General features: G+C 42.1%; 1 protein-coding gene across 9 annotated transcripts in view; it reads left to right on the top strand.

The window, feature by feature from the left end:
• The window catches only part of smurf2 (SMAD specific E3 ubiquitin protein ligase 2), a 267,194-nt gene that overhangs the window by 5,868 nt on the left and 240,090 nt on the right, over positions 1-21,236 (top strand). For 5 of the 9 annotated variants that reach the window (XM_069929731.1, XM_069929730.1, XM_069929739.1 and 2 more), the window contains exon 1: positions 5,291-5,369. The exons of 2 other annotated variants lie outside the window; for them this stretch is intronic. In XM_069929731.1, coding sequence (XP_069785832.1) covers positions 5,306-5,369 — 64 coding nt within the window. In that variant the 5' untranslated portion in view covers positions 5,291-5,305. Of the gene's footprint in view, positions 1-5,290; positions 5,370-7,680; positions 7,948-13,860; positions 13,901-21,236 lie in introns of those variants that run through there. 2 more of the 9 variants (XM_069929732.1, XM_069929737.1) reach the window with 2 other exon arrangements.

Here is a 21,236-nt window from a genome sequence, read left to right as displayed (position 1 = left end):
GGACAGTCCATTATTCTGTTTAGAGAAGTCATATACTGCTCCCAGAATTATCTCCCATTCTCGGTAGCTTAAAAGCCTCATCAAAACTGGTCTCAATCGCTGGATCTTCTGGGTCCAAGTGTTTGGTGAGATCTCTCGAGATGCAATTTTTCTCCAAATTTGTCTTCTCCCAACACTTGTGGGATCCATTTTTGAAAAAAGTTCAACAGGTCTCTTCCCTCGATTCCTTCCTTTAGACTAATAATTTGGACATTGTTCTGTTGACTGAAGTTTTCCATATAATCAATTTTATCCAGCAGTCCTTGTTTATCTGACTCTCATTCTTTTTTCATGCATTTTCATCAATTCAACCTCTGCTCAACCCATTCTCTACATCAGATCTTTAACGATTTAAAAAAAATTGTTCATTTTTTCTGTCATATCTCTCATACAGTTTCAACACTTATGAATTGGTTACTCAAATTCTCCATTTTTCTTCTAGGATGATGCTCGGCTCTTGACCCGACTCCCCAAATTTACCTGGTTCTGCAAGTTACGTCACCAATTTTGCACTACTCCCTTTCGGACTTTCACCCAAAGTTCCCGATTGCATAGGAACTTCAATCTCAGTTGCCTTGGCTTCTTTGTGTTAGCTTTATTTTTGATGAAGAAAATCTTGATTTAAATTTTGATTTAAAGTTTTAACTCTTCACGGAGAACTCAACCAAGACATATCTGTTTAGGTCCATTGCATGGCCATGACTCCACTGATTAGCTCCTTCATTTTATTGACATTGAGTCGGATGTTGTTGTCCTGACACCATGCCACCATAACCTCTCTTTCCTTCCAGTCTGCTGTCTCGACTTTGAGATCTGGCCTACAATGACGGTATTATTTGTCAACTAGTAGATGAAGTTGGAGCAGTATTTGGCCACATAGTCATGAGAGTATAAGTATAGTAAATTTAATCTTGCAAAGCATTGTTGTTCAGAATTATTGTGCACAAGGTGTTGTTACTAATTCCAAACTCTAGGTTGGAGATGCTGTGAACCTACTGTGATGGTATTGAATTGCATTGGGTCACTAATTGCAGACTGTCAGTCGGAGATACTGTGGACCTTTTGATTGTAGTGGATCAAGTTGTTGGGAGGCTGGAGTTAATGAGAACTATGACCAGTTTATCGAAACACTTGATGTATTATGAGGGTCAGACCTGTCCTGTCCACAGGGAGGAAAAGTTTTTGAAATAATGTCATTGAACTTTCTATATTTGAGAGATGGGTACATCTTCATGTTTAAGTCTCAACTGAAATACATCACTTCTAACAGTTCATTGCTCCTACACTTCAATGAAATGTCAGCCAAGATTTTGGTGCTTGAGCGTGTGTGTGTGTGTATGTATACTTTTCATTCAAAATGGGATCTTGTTTCAGAGAATTAAGAAGGGAAGAACTTGTCTATTTGAGACCTTTTCCAATATTTGGATGTTCAAGACAAAGCTAAATCAAGCACCAGTACTTCTGAAATATCACTCAATGAACATAAGGCAGCAGAATCCATATTATACTGAGAGAACTTTATTCATTTTTGAAAAGTCTTCTGGATTCTCTCTTATATTATCTTGTGGTCAGCCAAAGCCTCTGGTTAATGAAAGGTTGCACCTTTGGCAGTGGGCTATTCCCTTTTCAGAGTATCGATGTGACATTCAAAATCATGTATAGGCAGTCCCTGGGTTAAAAATGAGTTCCGTTACCTAAGTCTAATTCAAATTTGAATGCAACTCAGAACAGGTACATATGGTCCTTAGCATCAATACACTAAAACACCTTAAAGATAATAATACAGTACATAAATAATAATACAGTACTGTATACAATAATAAAAGTAACTACTTAAAAGTTAACGCTTACCGGAGAAGATGGAGAGATGGCTTTAGTACAGGTACCCCATGGCCCTCCTGCATCTTCACTCCTTCGTGTCCGTGCCTGGCTCCTTTGCTCGCTCCTCTCTCCCTTGGTGGTGCCTTGCCCGCCTGCATTTGGCGTAGCCTGACAGCAGCATCACAATAGCACACTCTGCTGGTACTTTTTCTCCCTCCCCTCCGCCAGGCTGCTCATCGCATCACCCACTCGTAGCTTTGCCCAGGCCATGTGTAGCCTGACAGCAGCATTGCGATGGTGCATGCCGCTGCTGCTTCTTCTCCCTCTACCCCATTCCCCCGCCCCGAGATTGGTGTGGGGGGTGGTGGCGGGCTTTTGGAAGGGGGGTGCGGGGCAGTGGGACCAGTGTGGGGACTATTGGTGACATGATACTAATTTAACCATTTTTGGCCATTACTATTAGAATTATGACTCAACCATGCTCAAACAGAAATTTGATGTCGTTCCACTTCCAGTAGACTTGTTGGTTCGTAACTACAGGTTGTTTATAAATCGGATGTTTTTAACCCAGGGTCTGCTTGTACTCACTTCCCTGGAGCTGTGCACAAGCTTGAGTTGGAAGTGAGTGTCTGTCACTGCACAGAGCTTGATATCTCAATTATTTTAGTTTAGTTTTAGATGGTTTAAATATATTGTGAGTTGTAACAAAAACATAAGAGAAGTAAATGGTAAATTGAATTTTTAAATTTAATGCTCAGAGGTAGTTCTAAGGTTGAAGTTGCATTGATTATGAGTAGCATTTGTTTATGGTTAGTGAGTGTACAGCTGCTTCTTTTGTTTATAAGCCATGAGAAGCTCATAGGTGAGTAGTTTTGATGTGCCAAATAAATTGTGAGAAAAGTGAAAGAGATGTAATTTTTCAAATTCTAAATCCAGGGAGTCTTGGTAGGAAAAGTGGAAAGAGGAACATTGATAAATTCCCTTTGATAAGTTACTATGGTGACTATTGGATTTGACAGATCTTGTTGATTTTCATTGTCTATTTTTCTTGAAAAACAATCCCACTCATTTTAAATAAAACTAGTTTTTCATAGTTCATTTTATTGATACAGATTTACTTTAAGGTGATGGAACAATATGAATATTGATTTGAAAAGTCTTTTTGATTATTGATACCACCAAATATCAACTTTTGAATTGAATTGGTGAGTTCTGCTACTTCCTGTGGTTAATGTTTGGATGTTTCAATCCAGAGTAAGCTGATCTGCGTTAACATATTGTTTATTGCATGTTTTTGTGGAATGAATATTAAACAGTTCATTTATCAGGAAAAGTAATGAGGTTTTCTGTAGAAGAAGTAAGAAGGCCTTTTGCTTCAATGTAACTTGATACTTTTGAAGTATCTCTTAATAAAATCATTAATAGTATGTTGTGTGGGAAGAATTATTTGATTCTAAAGACTGGTTATTTTGCATTTATTGTTGAATAATAAGATTATGATCATTTCAAGGTTGCAGGCAGGTTATTCCATGTGCATGTATATCATATTGTGGTAAAATCCTGATCTTCAACTTTTAATCATCTTTCTACTTCACTTGGCTAGATAGTGAGATTTTAGAATGATCAAATCATTGGAGAAGTTGGATTCCGAAGGCAAAATGCAAACATGATCAGCTATTGTTCCTTTCTGTCCTGTTAGGTAGCAAATAATACAGCTGCATCAGTGCAATTTCAACTATGAATGTGGCTTTCAGTTATACTTATCAACTCGATTCAACATACTCTGACAAATCCTCGGCAAACTACTGTCCTATGTCTAGTCTCTGAATATGATGGGTGATCTTAGCCAGAATTCTTCCAAGAAGCTGATCTTTAAACATATTGATGTGCAATTTTTCACTTTTGAACCTTCAAAAGTGAAGGAGGGAGAAACGTGTTTATGTATGGGGGGGTGTTGAGTGGGTCCTTCATTATGTTGCCTGCCTTACCTAGGCAATGGGAAGTTTAGATGGACTCGATGTAGGGGAGGGATTTTATGTGATGTTCTGAGCTACATCCACCACCTCCTGCAGCAGTTTCTGATTTAGAAAGAACAGCACCCTTGTGATGCTCTGAGGTTATTGAATGACATGGAGGATGTATCAAACTTCTTTTGCTTCTTGACAGTTGTGTCGCTGTAGCCCCTTTTCCACTGGCACCTTGTCCCAGGAATTAACTGGTGAACGGTCCAGTGGAAAAGGAAAACAATTAGCATGCCAATGTCAAATCACGCTGGGAATTGACGACCTCTACCCCTACTTGTATCCCTGGCATCAGCTGACACTGGTATGCTGATTAAACCAGTGGAGAATGGACAACTTCCATCCATTCCAATCGAAAGATAGACTCTCTGATCCCCCGAGGATAAATTGTGTTCAGTGGAAAAGCAGTCAGTGTCCTGGTTAAAGGTGATCCAGTGGAAACAGCATAACTGGTTTCCTATCCCAAGATATTGCACGGTCAATTAACTGGGATCCAGTAGAGAAAGGTCTTGTAATCACAAGACTGCATGATAACAGAACAATAATATCTCCCTAAATTGGGATGACAATTGATTTGGGTGTCTTGGGGAGTTGTGTAGTTATTTTTCTAGGTGACCAAGATTGCACATTTGGAAGGATCATCTGATGCTCTGGGTGAGATGACGTTGAATCTTTTAGATGTAGTATCAGCTGTGGCTCAATTGTTTATTAAAATAAGACTTTACATTATGGCTGAGACTTGTTTGCATGCTTGATTTCCAGTCCATAAACTTGGGAACAAAAATCTAGGCTGGCACTCCTTTGTAGCATGAGGTGTGTCACTCATTTTGGATGGATCTTGTGCTGAGGCCTTTCCTACTCTGCCAAGAGAACTTAAAAGATCCCATGGCACCATATGGGAGGAAGAATTTGCTGATGTCCCAGTCAATAACCAGGTGACCTGATTTGGTGACATTGCTCTTTATGACATAGTTTTTAAAAAATATTTTATTGAAATTTTTAAAGCCAAACATTCAATCAACAAATTGAATAAGAGTAAAAATAATGATCTATGATGCATGATGGCTATAATCCCCCACCCTCCCATGAAAAGTTAATAAAGAAAAGTAAAGAGAAGAAAGAAAGAAAAGAAAAGAGAGAGAGATAGGGGTTGTCCCTTTTGATCACACAGAAATGGCCATCGTATGGCCATTGCAATGATGTTCCTGGGGCCCGTCTACGTATGAACACAAAGTCAATATCAAGGAGGGCTGGAGGCACGTGATGTTTGGAGGTTCCATGCCAGTTGGTTGGAATCTGTTTTCTTATTGCGACGTGGAGTCGAAGCTGTTGAAGCACGTCCAGAACTGAAGGGCAGGAGTCGGACAAGAAGTGAATATCACTTGGAGCTGTGAGAACAGAACCGTAAACCATTTTTTGCTGGTATGTCTTCCTTCGGGACGGTGTGCACTCGCAGCAGGACCCATGGCAACTCATCTACCCAATTAGGTCTGGTGAGTCTGGCTTTGAGTGCAATCTTGAGTTGCTGGTGGAAATGTTCCACAAGCCAATTGGCAGTATGCTGAGGTGTGATGCAATTGTGTGCCACAAAAGTGTACAAGGGCAGCCAATAACGCAGAGGTGAATTGTGCTCTGAGATCTGAGGTGACATGTGTGGGAACCCTGAATCTTGAGACCCAGTTGACAACAAATGCTCTGGTGCATGTCTCAGTGTCGCTGGATGGCAATGGGATGGCCTCTGGCCATGGTGTGAATCTCTCTATGACTGTGAGGATGTATCTCACGTTGTGAGGTACTGGCAGTGGTCCGACCAGGTCTACATGCACATACTAAAAATGGCGGTGCACTGCTTGGAAAGACTAGAGAGGCGGCTTGGTGTCGTCCGGGCCCACCGTGCAACATCTTTCTTAAGTCTGTGCCATACTTATTTAGTTGCTATGAGCTTGACCGTTGCTCTGATGGAGGAATGGGACAGGTTGTCAAAAAGGCGCTACCTCCAAGATGCAGGGACTACCAGCCTGGGGTAGCCCATAGCCATGTCACAAAGCAGACTTGGCCCGCCTAGTTGTGGTGCCACATGTTGTATATCTAGGTTTGTAATGGCAGTACTGTATGCCTGAACATCCGGGTCCACAGCCTGTTTATTCGCCAAGTCAGAGTTATTGACACCACCCTGGATATGATGCACTGCCAGTCTGGATAATGTGTCGGCAACCAGATTGTTTTCCTGAAACATCACGCACATCCGTAGCGAATTCAGAAATGTACGACAAGTGGCATTGCTGCCTGGCCAACAATGGGTCTGATATCTTGCTAAAGGCAAAAGTGAGTGGCTTGTGGTCCGAGAAAGCGGTGAAATGGCGGCCCTCCAAAACATATCGGAAGTGTTGTGTGGCCAAGTACAATGCCAACAGCTGTCAATCAAATGCACTGTACTTCATTTCCGATGGCCATAGGTAACTGCTAAAGAAAGCCAGGGTTTGCCAATGGTCATTGATGGATTGTTCGAGAACCATTCCCACCACTGCATCAGAGGTGTTTCTGGTGAGTGTCAGGATGGTGTATTCGGATGAGCGAACATTGCTGCGTTGTTCAGAGCGCCTTTAGTGGCAGCAAACGCAAACTCCACTTCTGCGGTCCAAGTAACTTCTTTGTGCTTTGTGGTGAGGTGTTGAAATAGTGGTCCAAGAATGTCAGCGGCTGCCAGAATGAAAACGGTGATAGAAATTCACCACGCTCAAAAAATTCTGCACTCCTTTAACTGTGGTAGGTTTCGGGAAAGAATGTACGGCGTCCATTGAATGAATAAGGGAAATACACCTTCTGCTCTGATCTTGCGTCCTATGAAATCGATGGTCGTTCTGCCAAACTGGTATTTGCAAGGTTTGATGGTAACTCCGAATTCATCTAGCCGTTGGAACAGGTGGTGTAAGTGCAGTTGGTGATCTTGCTCATTTTGATTGGCAATGAAGATGTCATTTAGATATATTAATGTGAATTCTAAATCACTACCCAAAGCATGCATAAGCTGCTGGAATGTTTGAGCAGCATTCTTCAAACCAAATGGTATCTTGAGGAATTCAAAAAGCCTAAAAGGAGTAATAATTGCCGTTTTGGGAATGTCATCTGCATGGTCTGGGATTTGATGATATCCCTTGACGAGCTCCTCCTTGGAAAAGACATGGCAATGGTGCAGGCGGGCAGCGAAGTCCTATATGTGCATAGTTATATAATTGAGCCTGTGGAGGTCACTGCAAGGTCTCCACCCACAGGTGTTCTTGGGCACCATGTGTAATGGCGGTGCCCAAGTGCTGTTGGAACGCCGAATGATACCCAATTCCTCCATAGCAGTAAACTCTTCCTTGGCCTGCTATAGTTTATCTGGCGAGAGACGACGAGCCCTGGCGTAAATCAGGGCATGAGGTGTCAATGCAATGGGACACACCATGGGTCGTTGTTGAGGAATTGAATTTGGGAGAGAGCACACAAGTAAATTCATTGAGCAAGGCAGGATAGGTGTCAGTGTATAGAGTGTGCCCCCGAGTAGGGAAACTTGTTGTTTGCTGCTTATCAAAGGGTATGTTTGGAAAGCAGTGGCGTCAACTAGCTTCTTTCACTTAACGTCAACTAGCAGGTCGTGGGGCCGTAGGAAATCTGCACCCAAGATGGGCTGTGTGACGAAAGCCAAAATGAAACTCCAATGGAATGCTGCCTCTCCTATCTTAATTGTGACACGTCGCATGCCAAAGCAGGGAATGGAAGTCCCATTCGCAGCTTAAAGGGCAAGTCCCTGTCGCTTGTACATCTTTTTGAACTATGTTGGTGAGAGCAAACTGAGCTCAGCGCCGGGGTTTACGAGAAATTTGCGCTTATAAGTGTCATCATGAAGATAGAGGAGGCCAGTACTTATGTCAGGTGCCAAGGCCACGACTGGCAGCTGGCTCTGTCATTTCCCGACAGCTTTTCAGGCCTGCCACTGCCGCTGTGGTAGCCACACGGGGGCACACGTCTATGGGCATTTTTCCTCCATCGGCAGTGGTAAAAACACCATTCTCTGCACTTGTTGGTATGTTTGTCCCTTTGTTTGAACCGCAGATACAGGCAGTGCGCAGGGCACTGGAGATGTTTACGCTGAATACACGGGCTGTATGTGAACATACTCTTGCCTTGGCATGCAGTAGAGTCTGTCAGCCTCCCGGGCCAAGTCATAGGGATGAGTGAAATTCATGTTTGCTATTGATATAGATACGAGACCCAGGAGCTTGGTTAGGAATAAGGTCTCAAAAAGAAAGCAATTAGAATGATCGTTTGCTAAAGCAAGCTTGTCATTCATTAAATCAGATGGATTCCTGTTGCCCCTTCATATTCAAATGCCACAAGCCTATTTGTGCCTGGCTAATTCCAGGGTGTCCAGGAGGAACTGACAGTACCTGGGAATTGGATGTCTGCCGGGGTGGTGGGGGGGGGGGTGGTGTCCAATAAATTCACTTACTTTAGCTGTGTAGCGGCGTCCAGTGCCCTGACGACGTGCCAAAACCGTGTCTTCAGCTGTTATTCCATGAAGGTGGAACTGGGTCTCAGCCTCGTTCATCCACACTCGAGGCCGGTGGGTCCAGAAAGGGGGCAAGTGAACACCTACTGCGTTAACTGCAGCTGTGGCAGCGACAATGTTGACTGTGGATTCAAGCTTCGGCTGAATCTTGCAGTTGGGGTCACCAATTGTAGCGACTGCTCCAGTCGAACTATTAAATGAATATACAGTGCTAGTCAGCAAAGAGACTTTATTTGAATTTGCTTCCCAATTTTAAACCCCTCCCAGGTCAGAACCAGAGGTGACATTACCCTGTGCCTGACACTCTCCTGTGGGGCTCAGCTCACATCTTTAAATAAAGATGACGGGAGCCCTGCGCTTTCTTGAAGGTGGGTGACCCAGTCTCCAGTGTGCTGCGACCCAGCCCTCAGTGTCATGCACAGCCAGGTGAGTGAGCAGCGCCCGTGGTGCCGCATGGGCAACGGTTCAGTTAATTGTGCTTTACGGCTGCTCAGCAAGTTACATGTGTGCCCGCTATAAGCAGCTATTTTTGCTGTTTTTCCAAAAAAAAGTTTATTTAATTGAAGATTATGAAGTGTATTGATTGGATGAATATGGCAAGGTTATTTTGTGGGAAAATAATGCATAAGTTTTCAATAGGATCAAGTCTTGGCTCAGGAGTATTTTTCTGCACTGGTCTCAAATCACATTACCATAATCTTCAAGTTTAAGTTTATTTGTCACATTATACCTAGGGTATAATGGCTATTTAGTGAGCTAAATAACAGGTTAATAGTTATGTATGTTATAGCAATAAAGTCTGTTATTGAGAAGCTAGAGCGAACAGTTGCTGTTAAAAAGAGGAGTTGAACATTTTAAGTCCGAACCACATTTTCTTTCCCCTGAAGAGTCATGAGTCTTTGGAATATGCTTACTCTAAGAATGATGACAGCAGAATCTTTAAATATTTCTAAGAGGAAATGCATTCTTGCTAAGCAAGGAGGTGAAAGGTTACTAAGAGTAACTGGGAACAGAGTTGTGGTTACAATTAGGTTAGCCATAATTTTATTAGATGGTGAAGCAGACTCGAGCAGCGAGTTGCCTACTCCTCTTGACTATATTTTTAAATGTATTTCAGTGAAAAATAATTTGAACCTATGATGGGAAATGTTGTGGGTGGGAAAAAGCTTGGTCAGAAATGATTTTCATAGATGGCATGGGAGGTGGTAATGCAGAGGCTTTTGAGAAGGGAATTCCAACATGGGAGTCTGAAAGTGTATCTATGCATAGTGAGATCAGGAAGTGCATTGCTTTCAAGGGTAGTGTCAAAAGGTTTGTGGACTTGTTACTTACCCTGGCAAGGGTCAGGAGAGGGGAAAGGTCAAACTTGTCTAGAAGAAGGAAATGTCAGGAATCAAGCGTCATAAGTGTCATTTTTTTAAAAAAAGAATATGGGAGCAGGTGGTCTGCCTCATTAAAGTAATTTGACTGTGAATGTTGAGGGGAAATAGGAGGAATTAGATAGATAGTAGGGAAGAAATCTTAGATTAATCCAAGTGAGGAAATTGGCCAAGTCGGATTTGTGAGACGGCTTTATCAGAATACTTTTCTGCCATTTAAGAGTCGGGATGTAAGATGTGGCCCAGAGAAACTCACTCGTCAAAACACTGCAGATTGTAGCGTGACAGTGGTTATCCCCGGGAACTGATGCTTTGGATATGAAAGAATGAGAAGGAAGCTATGAGTGCAGACAATTAAGGGCAAGTATCTGATAATACGGTCAGATAATTTTCTGAAGAAGAGAAGATAGTCATTGCAGGCAAATGCCAGATTTCCTGAAAATTCCAGAGTGTTTGTCATTAAAATATTTTTTATTTTTCTCTGGCATCTTGAAAATATTTAGTTATATTGTAGATCTTTGTGTCGAAGAATGTACATGTCTGCCACTTGGTCTGTTTCACCAGATGTGTTTATCATTTTGTAAGTTAGGCCATCTGGGACCTTTTCTGTTGGCCTTGAGGATAATTCCCCTTCACTGATTCTGATCTCAATATTTTAGAATTTTCTTGTTTTTAGGAAAAGCTTTAAAAATGTTTCATCTTTCAAGTGTGGATCAAATAAATATATTAAAATGATATTTTCTTGAAATTGTTCTGAAAGTGGTATTTTTGAATATTTTGCATTTATTTGCAGGCCCACTCCAACTTTCTTCAAGCAGGTATTCTTTCTGTGTTGCACTGAATTATTGCAATGCTTTCAATATTGCTTAGGGAGGCTAAAATTAAAGCTTGGCTTGTTTTCATGCTTGCATCTGATGTTTGCACAAATGTATTTGCCAGCAGGAGTTTATGGGCCATAATTTGGTAAGAAAGAAATTAATAAGGCAATTTACAAAAAAAATAAAAACACAGAAATGCTGGAGAAACTCAGTAGGTCTCACAGTGTCCATAGGAGGTAAAGATATATTAGTAACATTTCAGGCCTGAGTTCTTCAAGGTATGAGGGGAAAAAAACAGGCAGGCACCTGAATAAAAGAAATGGCATGGGGAAGATTACATGCCAACAGATAAAAGGTCATCATATAATATGGAGAAGAGACCAGGAGAAAGGAAAGGTGAAATTTATTCTGTTGCATTACTTCACACTTCACCCAATCAGTAATTCCCTTTATTCGACCCATTAATTTCCCCCCCCCCCACCTTCTCTGCTGTTTAAACTAAAATTTATCTCTATTTCAGTTCTGATGAAGGGCCTCTGGCAAACATAAACTGGTTCGTTTCCCTTATTTGCTGCCTGAACTGCTTGGGTTTCCTCATGTTTTCTGTTCTTCTTTTACACATCGAGCATCACAATTGGGGGGAAGTGCTAAAGCAGCTCATGGATGGCAACTGGAGACCCCTGGAATTTTTCAGTAGACACTTACGACCACCATAATTCCATCAGTTTGAAATGCCGTCCCGCAGGTTTGCCCGTATACATGTTGACATCGTGGGGCCGCAGCCTGTATCAAGTGGCTACCGGTACCTCCTTACCACATAGACCAGGTAGCCTGAGGTTGTCCCAATCGCTGAAATCACAGCTGACTCCTGCACATGGGTATCCCGTTTTGGCATCCCGGCACAATTTAACTACATACCGGGGAGCCCAGTTCACTTCTGCCTTTTGGTCTGAATTAGCCAGCTTCCTTGACACCCAGCTACACCACACCACCGTCTACCACCGTCTACCACCCCCAATCCATCGGCCTGGTTGAGGATTTCCACAGGCACCTCAAGTTAGTGCTCATGGCCAGGTTGACGAGCCTCAACTGGGTAAGATGAGCTCTCTGGGTCCTTCTTGGGATCCGCACAGCTCCAAAGGAAGACCTACAGGTGTCATCAGCTGAGATGGTTTACGGTGCATCCCTGACAGTACCTGGCAAGTTCCTGCCGGTAACCTGCAACCAGGAACCAGAAAACTCCACAGTGCAACAGGGACTCTGTGAGAAATTAAGTAACCTTGCACCCAGACCACTAACCCACCATGGACAAACCTCCTCCTCCATCCCTAAAGATTTAAAAATAAAAATTGTAGGTTTGTGTTCGTCTATCAAGACACACACTTTTGCCCCTCCAACTTTTGCACTTACAAAGTGATACAGAACAATGGTTCAACTTTCACTCTGGACATTGGGGGAAAGAAGTTTTTCACCATCGACCGCATGAAGCCAGCACACCTGTACTTAAGTACAGCCAGTCCTACTGGCTCAATAAGTACAGACTCAATAAGTCAGCCAGTCCCACTACAGCTGGCCAAGCGCTGAGGTATACCTCCTAAATGAAAGACTGTACAAACTTTGAGCAAGGCAGACATTAGCGCTGGTTCTGGCCAGGCGAATTGTCTCTGTGTGTTATGTGCATGCCATCAGAGCAGCCGCATCAAAGATGGCATCGCACAGCCTTCTCTTCCGATAGAAGCTTGGGACCCACTTGCGGACAGGTAGTTTACGTCACAATGACGTAGTTTCCGGTGCACAGGGGCAGAAGTTTCAAATGCCTTAAAAGTGGCAGTGCAATAGTCAAAATAAAATTCACGAGTTCCAATGCGCCCACCCACTGCTGGTCTCATTCTTTCACTCGGTTAGCACACTCACTACATTACATTTATTTTTAGGCATACGGCACGTAACAGGCCCTTTCAGCCTATGAGCCACCCAATATGACCTACAACCCTATACTTTTTGAATGGTGGGATGAAACCGGAGCCCCCAGTGAAAACCCACTTGGATATGGGGAGAATGTACAATCTCTATACAGCGTGGCATTCGAACCTCGTTCCTGATCGCTAGTACTGTAACAGTGTTGTGGTAACTGCTGCACTAACCTTGCTGCCCTATGGTAGTGGGAGTATCCTAGAATTTTCAAATTATTTTTCTTTGGCCATGTATAATTTAAATTATACATTATAAATTATATATAAATTATACAATAATTTAAATCTAATTACCTAGTTAAAAAGGATATTCCATCTTTTAACGTTAGTATATCCAGTAGTTTAGATGTATACACAGTTCATGATATCGGTGAATGTTGGTCACTTGTTCATGGTTTTTTCAAGAATTTACTTTCCTCATTGAACTCCCTTTTTAAATATGATGCCCTAGTCAGTGATTAATGAATTTATTACAGTATATGCTAGTACAATGACTCTGGTGTTTTAACTTGAAATTGTTTTCAGGATCAACTATTTGCCCACTTCCTTTTGTGTTCCTCCTAAAATTTCATATTTATCACTTCTTCCGAGACCAAATATTCTGTACCACTTTCCTCTTCAGTAACTCTGCTGGTAGTAGTAACCAGTAACTAGTCCTTTTTTTTGATGCACCTTCGATCAGTGTTGATTAACAGTGATTTGGATGAGCTGTGCTTTCATAACCTACATCATTATTTAGGAATTATACTCCCAAGTTCTTAATTTGTGCATTAAAATGTCCTACACACATGGATAATATGCAAGCCTGATTATGCTTTTGTTACGATGACTCTCCATTTTGAAAATTGTTTTGGCTGTGAAAGAAATGAATATTCGCTTAGAATAATATCCATGATTTGTTGCTGACAGTTAAGAAGTTTTCTTGTTGGAGATGTCTCTATTTCACGTTGTTATCCAACCAACCATGAATTCCAGGAATGCTACAAAACACATTAAGAAGTTGTATTTTGGTGATGTAATAAGTAGAAAGATTAGTTCTGCTTTCTTGTCTACCATAATTGTCTGTCAGAAATTCATTTGATTTTTGGGCACACATGCTTTAGTTGAAAATATTTAATGATCTAAGTTGTGTATACTTTTTCCACCAGTTCTTTTAAAGTTGTGTCCATTGATTTTGTCATAACTGAACATTGTCTTCTCTGCTTTCATTTTTTTACTCCAACATGTGTATATAGATGACCATATTTAAAGAAGAATGTTCAAGAGGAATTTATGGTGAAAAATGAAAAGAATCTAAGTGAGCTTGAAACCATAAAATATCTGTTTTATCGTAGTCCATAAGATTATATTGATTTGTTTACTTTCTCAACACATTGTTGCTCAAATGGAGAAACTTTAGGTGGCGCATGTAGAGAAAAAAAGGACATTGCATAACTCCAGTCACAAGAGTCGATTCGTTGGGTAAGGAGCTCTTGTATTTTTTTCTGAATGTAACCTTGCTGTTTGTGCCTGAATTAGGCAAGAAAGATGCATTTTCCCACTCCTGTATTGATGGGGAAAAATAAAGAACAGTTGTAATTACTCAAAATATATGCTGAATATAATTCATAATTTGTTTATAAAAATGATGTAGTGACTAATTATTCATATTTCAGTGTCATCATAAACCTTTAATATGAAACATGCTGGCAATCAAGTAGGTTAACAGCCATAGAGCCATTCAGTGTGGAAATGGGCCCATTGGCCCAACTTGCCCACACCAAGGAAAATGTCTGACCTGCCTGTATTTGGCCCATATCCTCTAGTCTAAACCTATCCTATCCATGTATCTATTTAAAGGTTGCAATAGTACCAGCTTTAACAATCTCCACTGGGAGCCTATTCCATGCGCTCACCACCCTCTGTGAAGAGGGGAAAAAAAGTTACTCCTCGGGTTCCTATTAAATCGCCCTCCTTTCAGCATAAACCTTTGTCCTCTGATGACTGATTTGTTTTTCCCTCTTTCTCTGGACAAAAGACACTGTACTGTGACAGAGTATATAGATGTGGTTATGGAAGTTAAATTAGGACAGGTTTGTTAGTTACATACAAACCCTTGAAAACAGATCTTATTTGAAATACTGGAGCTCTGCTAATGCTAGACATATCGGCTCAACGGTCTTTGCAAGAGCTTTGGAGAGTGCCCAAGAGACTTCACTAATGGATTGTTGTTTACAAAAGGCAACAGATGAAAGAGCTTGTCTGAGCCACTTCATTCTGGAGCTGTTCTAGGAGGGTCATGTGGTTTGGGAAGCAGAGAGAGAAAACAGACTCTGTGTGTGGTGTGTTTGTGTGTGTGTGTGTGTGAGAGAGAGAGAGTGAGAACACACACACACACACACACACACACACACACACACACACACACACACACACACACACACACACACACACACACACACACAGATCACTTCTACAGTGTTACAGCCAACAACAGCAACTGGGACTGGAACAGGACAAGCTGGCAAGCTTGTAGAAAACCCCATTTGGAAGACAGCCTGGTCAAAGCCCTTGTGGTTCATGCAAAAGGAAAGGACTAGTTGTCTAATGTTTCACTTGGAATAAGAGAAACAAAAAGGAACTCTGTGGTGACCTGAAAGAAAGAGGTTACCATCTGGAAAACCCTGAAGGGGCAAGTTTCATCAGCAAGACAATGAAGTGGCTGATGGAAGTCCATCAGTTGTGGATGTCCTGGAACAACAAATCTCTCTGAAAACCGACAAGAACCTTCCTGAGCGGTAACCATTTACCTTTCAAGCACTAAAGCCTGGTGAACTTTATAAATGTTAAATTCTGTGCACAGTATAAGAATGGCCTGCAACCAATGAACTTGGAAGAGAATGAGAGTTAGATTGGACTGTGAACCAAATAACTTTTCTGAACTTAAACACACATATTACATACACGTACGCTTAGTATTAGAAGGGGGTTAAGTTAGGATAAGTAAGTCAATAGTGATAAGGTAAAGTTTGATTCTATTTTCATGTTTAAAGATAATTAAAAGCAACTTTTGTTTAAGTAACCATTTGTCTTGGTGAATATCTACTGCTGCTGGGTTTTGGGGTCCTCTGGGCTCGTAACAGTACATTCACTTGATCTATTCTTTATGATTTATATACTGCTGGGAGATCATTCCTTATTCGCCTGCTGTGTAAGGAACAAAGCCATAGCCTGTTCAAAGTCTCCCTATAGCTCAGGCACCCTGAGTCCTGGCAATATCCTCATAAATATCTGTACCTCTCCAGCTGGAGAATATCTTTCTTGTGGCATGGTGACTGAAACTGAACACAATAATTCAAATGGGGCCTCACTGACATGTACGACATAACCTCCCCACAGGACCTCTATAGCATACTCTTGCCTTGGCCCTAACGGCTCACAGGATTGAGCCTCTGTTATGAACTCCCACTATGGCCCTGATGGCATACAGAACCGCGTTTCCATTGTGTACGCTTTCTCCGGCCCCTCCTTCCTCCGACTTTCCCAACTGTCTCTCTCTCTCTCTTTCTCTCTCTCTCTCTCTTTCTTTCTCTCTCTCTCTCTTTCTCTCTCTCTCTCTTTCTCTCTCTCTCTCTCTCTCTTTCTCTCTCTCTCGGATCCTCTCTTTCTCTCTCTCCCCCCCTCTCTTGGATCCTCTCTCTCTCTCTCTCTCTCGGATCCGCTTGCTCTCGCTTTCTCTTGGTTCCTTTTCTCTCTCTTTCTCTTTCTCTCTCTCTCTCTCTCTCTCACTCTCGGATCCTTTCTCTCTCTCACTCTCGGATCCTTTCTCTCTCTCACTCTCGGATCCTTTCTCTCTCTCACTCTCGGATCCTTTCTCTCTCTCACTCTCGGATCCTTTCTCTCTCTCACTCTCGGATCCTTTCTCTCTCTCACTCTCGGATCCTTTCTCTCTCTCTCTCTCGGATCCTTTCTCTCTCACTCTCGCGGATCCCCTCCTCTTCCCCCTCCTCTCAGATCCTCTCTCTGTCTCTCTCTTAGATCCTCTCTCTCTCTGTCTCTCGCATCCTCTCTTCTCAGCCCCCTCTCCCCTCCCCCCCCATCTCAGGTGACAAACTCGACAGACATTTTCTACAAACCCACCAACTCCTACCTTGGTTACATCTCTTCACATTCTGTCCTCTTTAAGGATTCCATTCCTTTCTCTCAATCCTTCGTCTCAGTTGCACCTGTTCCCAGGGTGAGGATTTCCATGCCAGATAATCCTACTTGCCCTCCTTCAAAAATAGTGACTTTCCCTCTATCACCATCAACTCTTCCCTCACCCACATATCCTCCATTACCTGTACATCTGTGGTGAATCTATGTTGTGGTGTCAGTCTCTCGCAGTACTTACTCTGCTTTACTGACATTGGACGTGTATTATCTCTACCACTAAAGACACTCCCCTTGGGAATAACTGTGTATGCACCCATTGTCTTTCATTATTGTACCACTAGTTTCTGCTAATAAAAGCCATGATTCCTGGTTAACTACACAGCCTTCGTCTTCTTCATTAACTGGCACTTCAACATCTCCCCTTGATGACTTCCATCTCCATGCGGAACAAGGATAGGATTCCCTTTGTCCTCGACTACCATCCTACCAGCCTCTCTGTTCAATATATCATCCTCTGCCATTTCTGCCATCATCTATGTGATCCCACCACCAGATACATGCTCCTTCCATGACTCCTTCATCCATTCCTTCCATCCTATCAATTGCCCCAGATTGGCACCTATCTACCCCTGACTGCAGTAAGTCCTGCACTTGAACCCACTCATTCTCCCTCACCACCATTTGAGACCCCAAACAGTCATTCAAAGTGAAGCAACAATGGTTATGAATTTCCAAGGCTCATCTACTGCATCTGATTCTACTGTTGTGGCCTCCTCTATATCAGAGAGACTGGACTCAGACTTGGAGATAGCTTTGTTGAGCACCTCAGCTCTGTGCTCTGCAATAGCTGAGATCTCCCAGTGACCACCTATTTCATTTTCCCATCCCATTCCCTTGCTGACATATATGACCACGGGCTCGTGCACTGCCAGACTGAGACCACCTGCAAATTGGAGGAACAACACCTTACTTTGCGTCTGGGCACCCTCCAACCAGTTGGCATTAACATAGACTTCTATGGTTTATGTTACCCCCCCACCCCCAAATCTATGCTCATGTTTACTTTCCTCTAGCTCTGCCTCCTTCCTCTAGCTCTGCCTCCATCTTCTCCAGCTCTGCCTCCATCTTCTCCCTCTGTCTTCTTTCCTCCAGCTCTCCATTCACAGAGCCAACCCCCCCCACCGCCCCTCTCCAATCAATTCTCACTTTTCTCCTTTCCAATTAACATCATTTGTCTGTAGGTCTGTGCTCCTCCCCTTCCCCTTTCCTTCTCCCATGCTTTTAATTCAGCTGCCTGTCTGCTTTTTATTCATATTGTATTGTGAAGAAGGGTTCAGTTCCAATCTTTACCTCCTCTGGATGTGGAGAGTCCTGCTGAGTTCTTCCAGCATTTCTGGGTTTTTTAATATCACATCTGTAGACTTTCTTGCTTTACTCAAATACTCTTGATGCAGGCCAATGTTCTGAAAGCTTTTTTTGACCACCTGTGACATCACTTTCAAGGTATTATGTCCCTGTACTGAGATCCCTCTCTACAACACTTCCCAGATCTATAACATTCACTGTTGGGCTTCCAAAATACAACCCGTCATATTTCTCTGTATTAAATTCCAGCAGCTATTCCCCTGAACACCACTAGTTACAGGTCTACAGTCCAAAAAACAGCCTTCCACTATCACTCTCTGCTCTTCCATTTTGCTCTCTCTCCTTGGGTCACGTGTGATCTAATCTTCCATAATCAGTCTATTATGTGGAACCTTATTGAATACCTTGCTGAAATCAATATTTATGATGTCTACAGCTATGTCCTTGTTATCGATTTTGGTCACATCTTCAAAATAAAAGTCTGATTTGTGAGACATGACCTCTTACTTGGAAAACTATACTGATTCTTCCTAATCGGCCTGTCTCCAGTTATTAACTCAGGCCAAAGGTTTAATTAATCCATACTTTTGCTATAAAGCTGTAGTGTATCAATAGTAAAAGACTTTATAAAAAGTAGCAAAAATACCTTGCAAGATGCTCTATAAAATGCAGATGTGATTTGACTTTCTCAATTGGATTTGTCCTTTTTTTAAATTTGTATTCCTGATAATTTTATATATTCTTCCAGCACAAGTAATTTTTAAAAGACTCTTGCTGAACTACTCAGACATGCATATCTACTTAATAAGCTACTTGATAGCGATTGTGGGAGGAATAAGTGACTGAATCTTTCACATTCTTTATATTCTTCATTTACTGTATCTGTGAAATTTTAACTGATATACTGTACATGGGAAGTTTTAGGCTTCTAAATGATGTGGTTTCAAAAATATGTTCAGCTTGCCAAAAAAGAATATCTTTGTAAACGAAAAGATCCTTGTGAATTTATGTAACATGTTCGACTGGTTTAAATTAATTCATGCAAGATATATTGATTGCAGAGGTCTGTGAGGTATGATAATTGCAGAAATGGAAATAGTTTAAATTTTCCATTACTGAAGCCAGTTTAAAATATTGGCAGGTAAGGTATGGAACATTTTTGGTGGCACATTAGAATAGGTGCTCAACAATGTAGCCACAGCCATTTTATTATCTTCAAATTAAATCACAGATTGAATAATATTTTGAAAAACCAAAAAAATCTTGCTGATGCTCAAAATCCAAAATAAAAACAGAAAATGCTGGAAATAACCAGCGAGTCAAGCCACACCAGTGGGAAGAGTAGCAGTTGTGTTTTAGGTTGAAAGCCTTCTTCAAAATTGAACAGGAGAGAAAATAAGCTCACAATCGATAGTGATGCCTTTGATAGGGTAAAATTAAGGTGACCATGGGTATAAACAAAGCTATTTGGTCGATGAGTGAATAAGAGATTTAAGAATATGAAATATTGAACAGGCTCTTTGGCCCATAATGTCTTTACTTACCATAATGCCAATTTTAACTAATCCCATTTGCTTGCAAATGGTCTATATCCTTTCATTCCCTGCCTCTTAACATTATTCCCTGCCACAGTATCTGTTCCACTATTTTCCCAGTAGCACGTTCCTGCCACCTGCTGCTCTGTATTAATAAACATCATAATTTTTTTTTGACATCTAAGTAGGTTGGGAAATATCACATGAGTGTATTTGGGGGGGCATGGTCTCATGGGCTGGAAGTCCTGTTACCAAGCTGTATCTCTAAATTTAATTTTAAAACATACAATCTTAAAGCCTTATCTTCTCATATTTGACATTTCCACTTGGAGTGTGGGAAGACTGACTGTGTACCCAATCTGGGCCTCCCAAAATTTTATATGCTTCCATCTTGTTGCCCTTCAGCCTCTGGTGCTCCATAGAACACTATTCAAGTTTGCCCAACTTTTCCTCCTTGCATCTAGTACACCCTCATCCACCATAAGTTGGGGTCTACCAGTATGGTACATTGGATTCAGATGTGTGCAAGTGAATTGCTCTCATCTTGAAAAACTATTAGGTGTTCCTGTTCCTCAATGTTGGAAAGCGAGGAGGTGAAAAATCAAGTGTGGCAGCGCCCTTGGTTTCACCGGAGAGTGACATAAGAAGGGGAGTGGTTGGTAGGAACAGAAGAATGGACCAGAGAGTTGTGAAGGGAGCAGTCCCCCTGCAAATGCTGAAAGGGAAGCAGAGGGGAAGAAGTGTCTAGTGGTGGAATTTTTTTTTGAAGACTGTGGAAACTGTGGATACACAAGAAATAGGAGCAAGAGGAGGCCATTTGGTCTATTGAACCTGCTGTGCCTTTGAGCAAGATCGACTGATCTGATCATGGGCTCAGCGCCACTTACTTGCCTTTTCCCATAACCTTTAATTACCCTATTATGAAAAAATCCATCTATTAAATGTATTTAATGAGGTATCCTTTACTGCTTCAGATTTGTTGTCAGAGGATTCTTTATTTGTGAGTGAGGCAGAATTACACTTATTGGTTCTTTCTTTTCTTTCTTTGGCTTGGCTTCGCGGACGAAGATTTATGGAGGGGTATGGCCACGTCTGCTGCAGACTTGTTGGTGACTGACAAGTCCAATGCGGGACAGGCAGGCACGGTTGCAGCGGTTGCAAGGGAAAATTGGTGGGTTGGGGTTGGGTGTTGGGTTTTTCCTCCTTTGTCTTTTGTCAGTGAGGTGGGTTCTGCGATCTTCTTCAAAGGAGGTTGCTGCCCGCTGAACTGTGAGGCGCCAAGATGCACGGTTGGAGGCGAGATCAGCCCACTGGCGGTGGTCAATGTGGCAGACATCAAGAGATTTCTTTAAGCAGTCCTTGTACCTCTTCTTCGGTGCACCTCTGTCTCGGTGGCCAGTGGACAGCTCGCCATTCTGGTGACATGACCCACCCAGCGCAGTTGGGTCTTCAGCAGCGTGGATTCGATGCTTGCGGACTCTGCCAGCTCGAGTACTTCGATGTTGGTGATGAAGTCACTCCAATGAATGTTGAGGATGGAGTGGAGACAGCGCTGATGGAAGCGTTCTAGGAGCCGTAGGTGATTCCGGTAGAGGACCC

Source organism: Narcine bancroftii, chromosome 3, assembly GCF_036971445.1.
Source record: "Narcine bancroftii isolate sNarBan1 chromosome 3, sNarBan1.hap1, whole genome shotgun sequence".
Taxonomy (NCBI): Eukaryota; Metazoa; Chordata; class Chondrichthyes; order Torpediniformes; family Narcinidae; genus Narcine; species Narcine bancroftii.
This window is presented reverse-complemented; position numbering and strand designations above follow the sequence as displayed.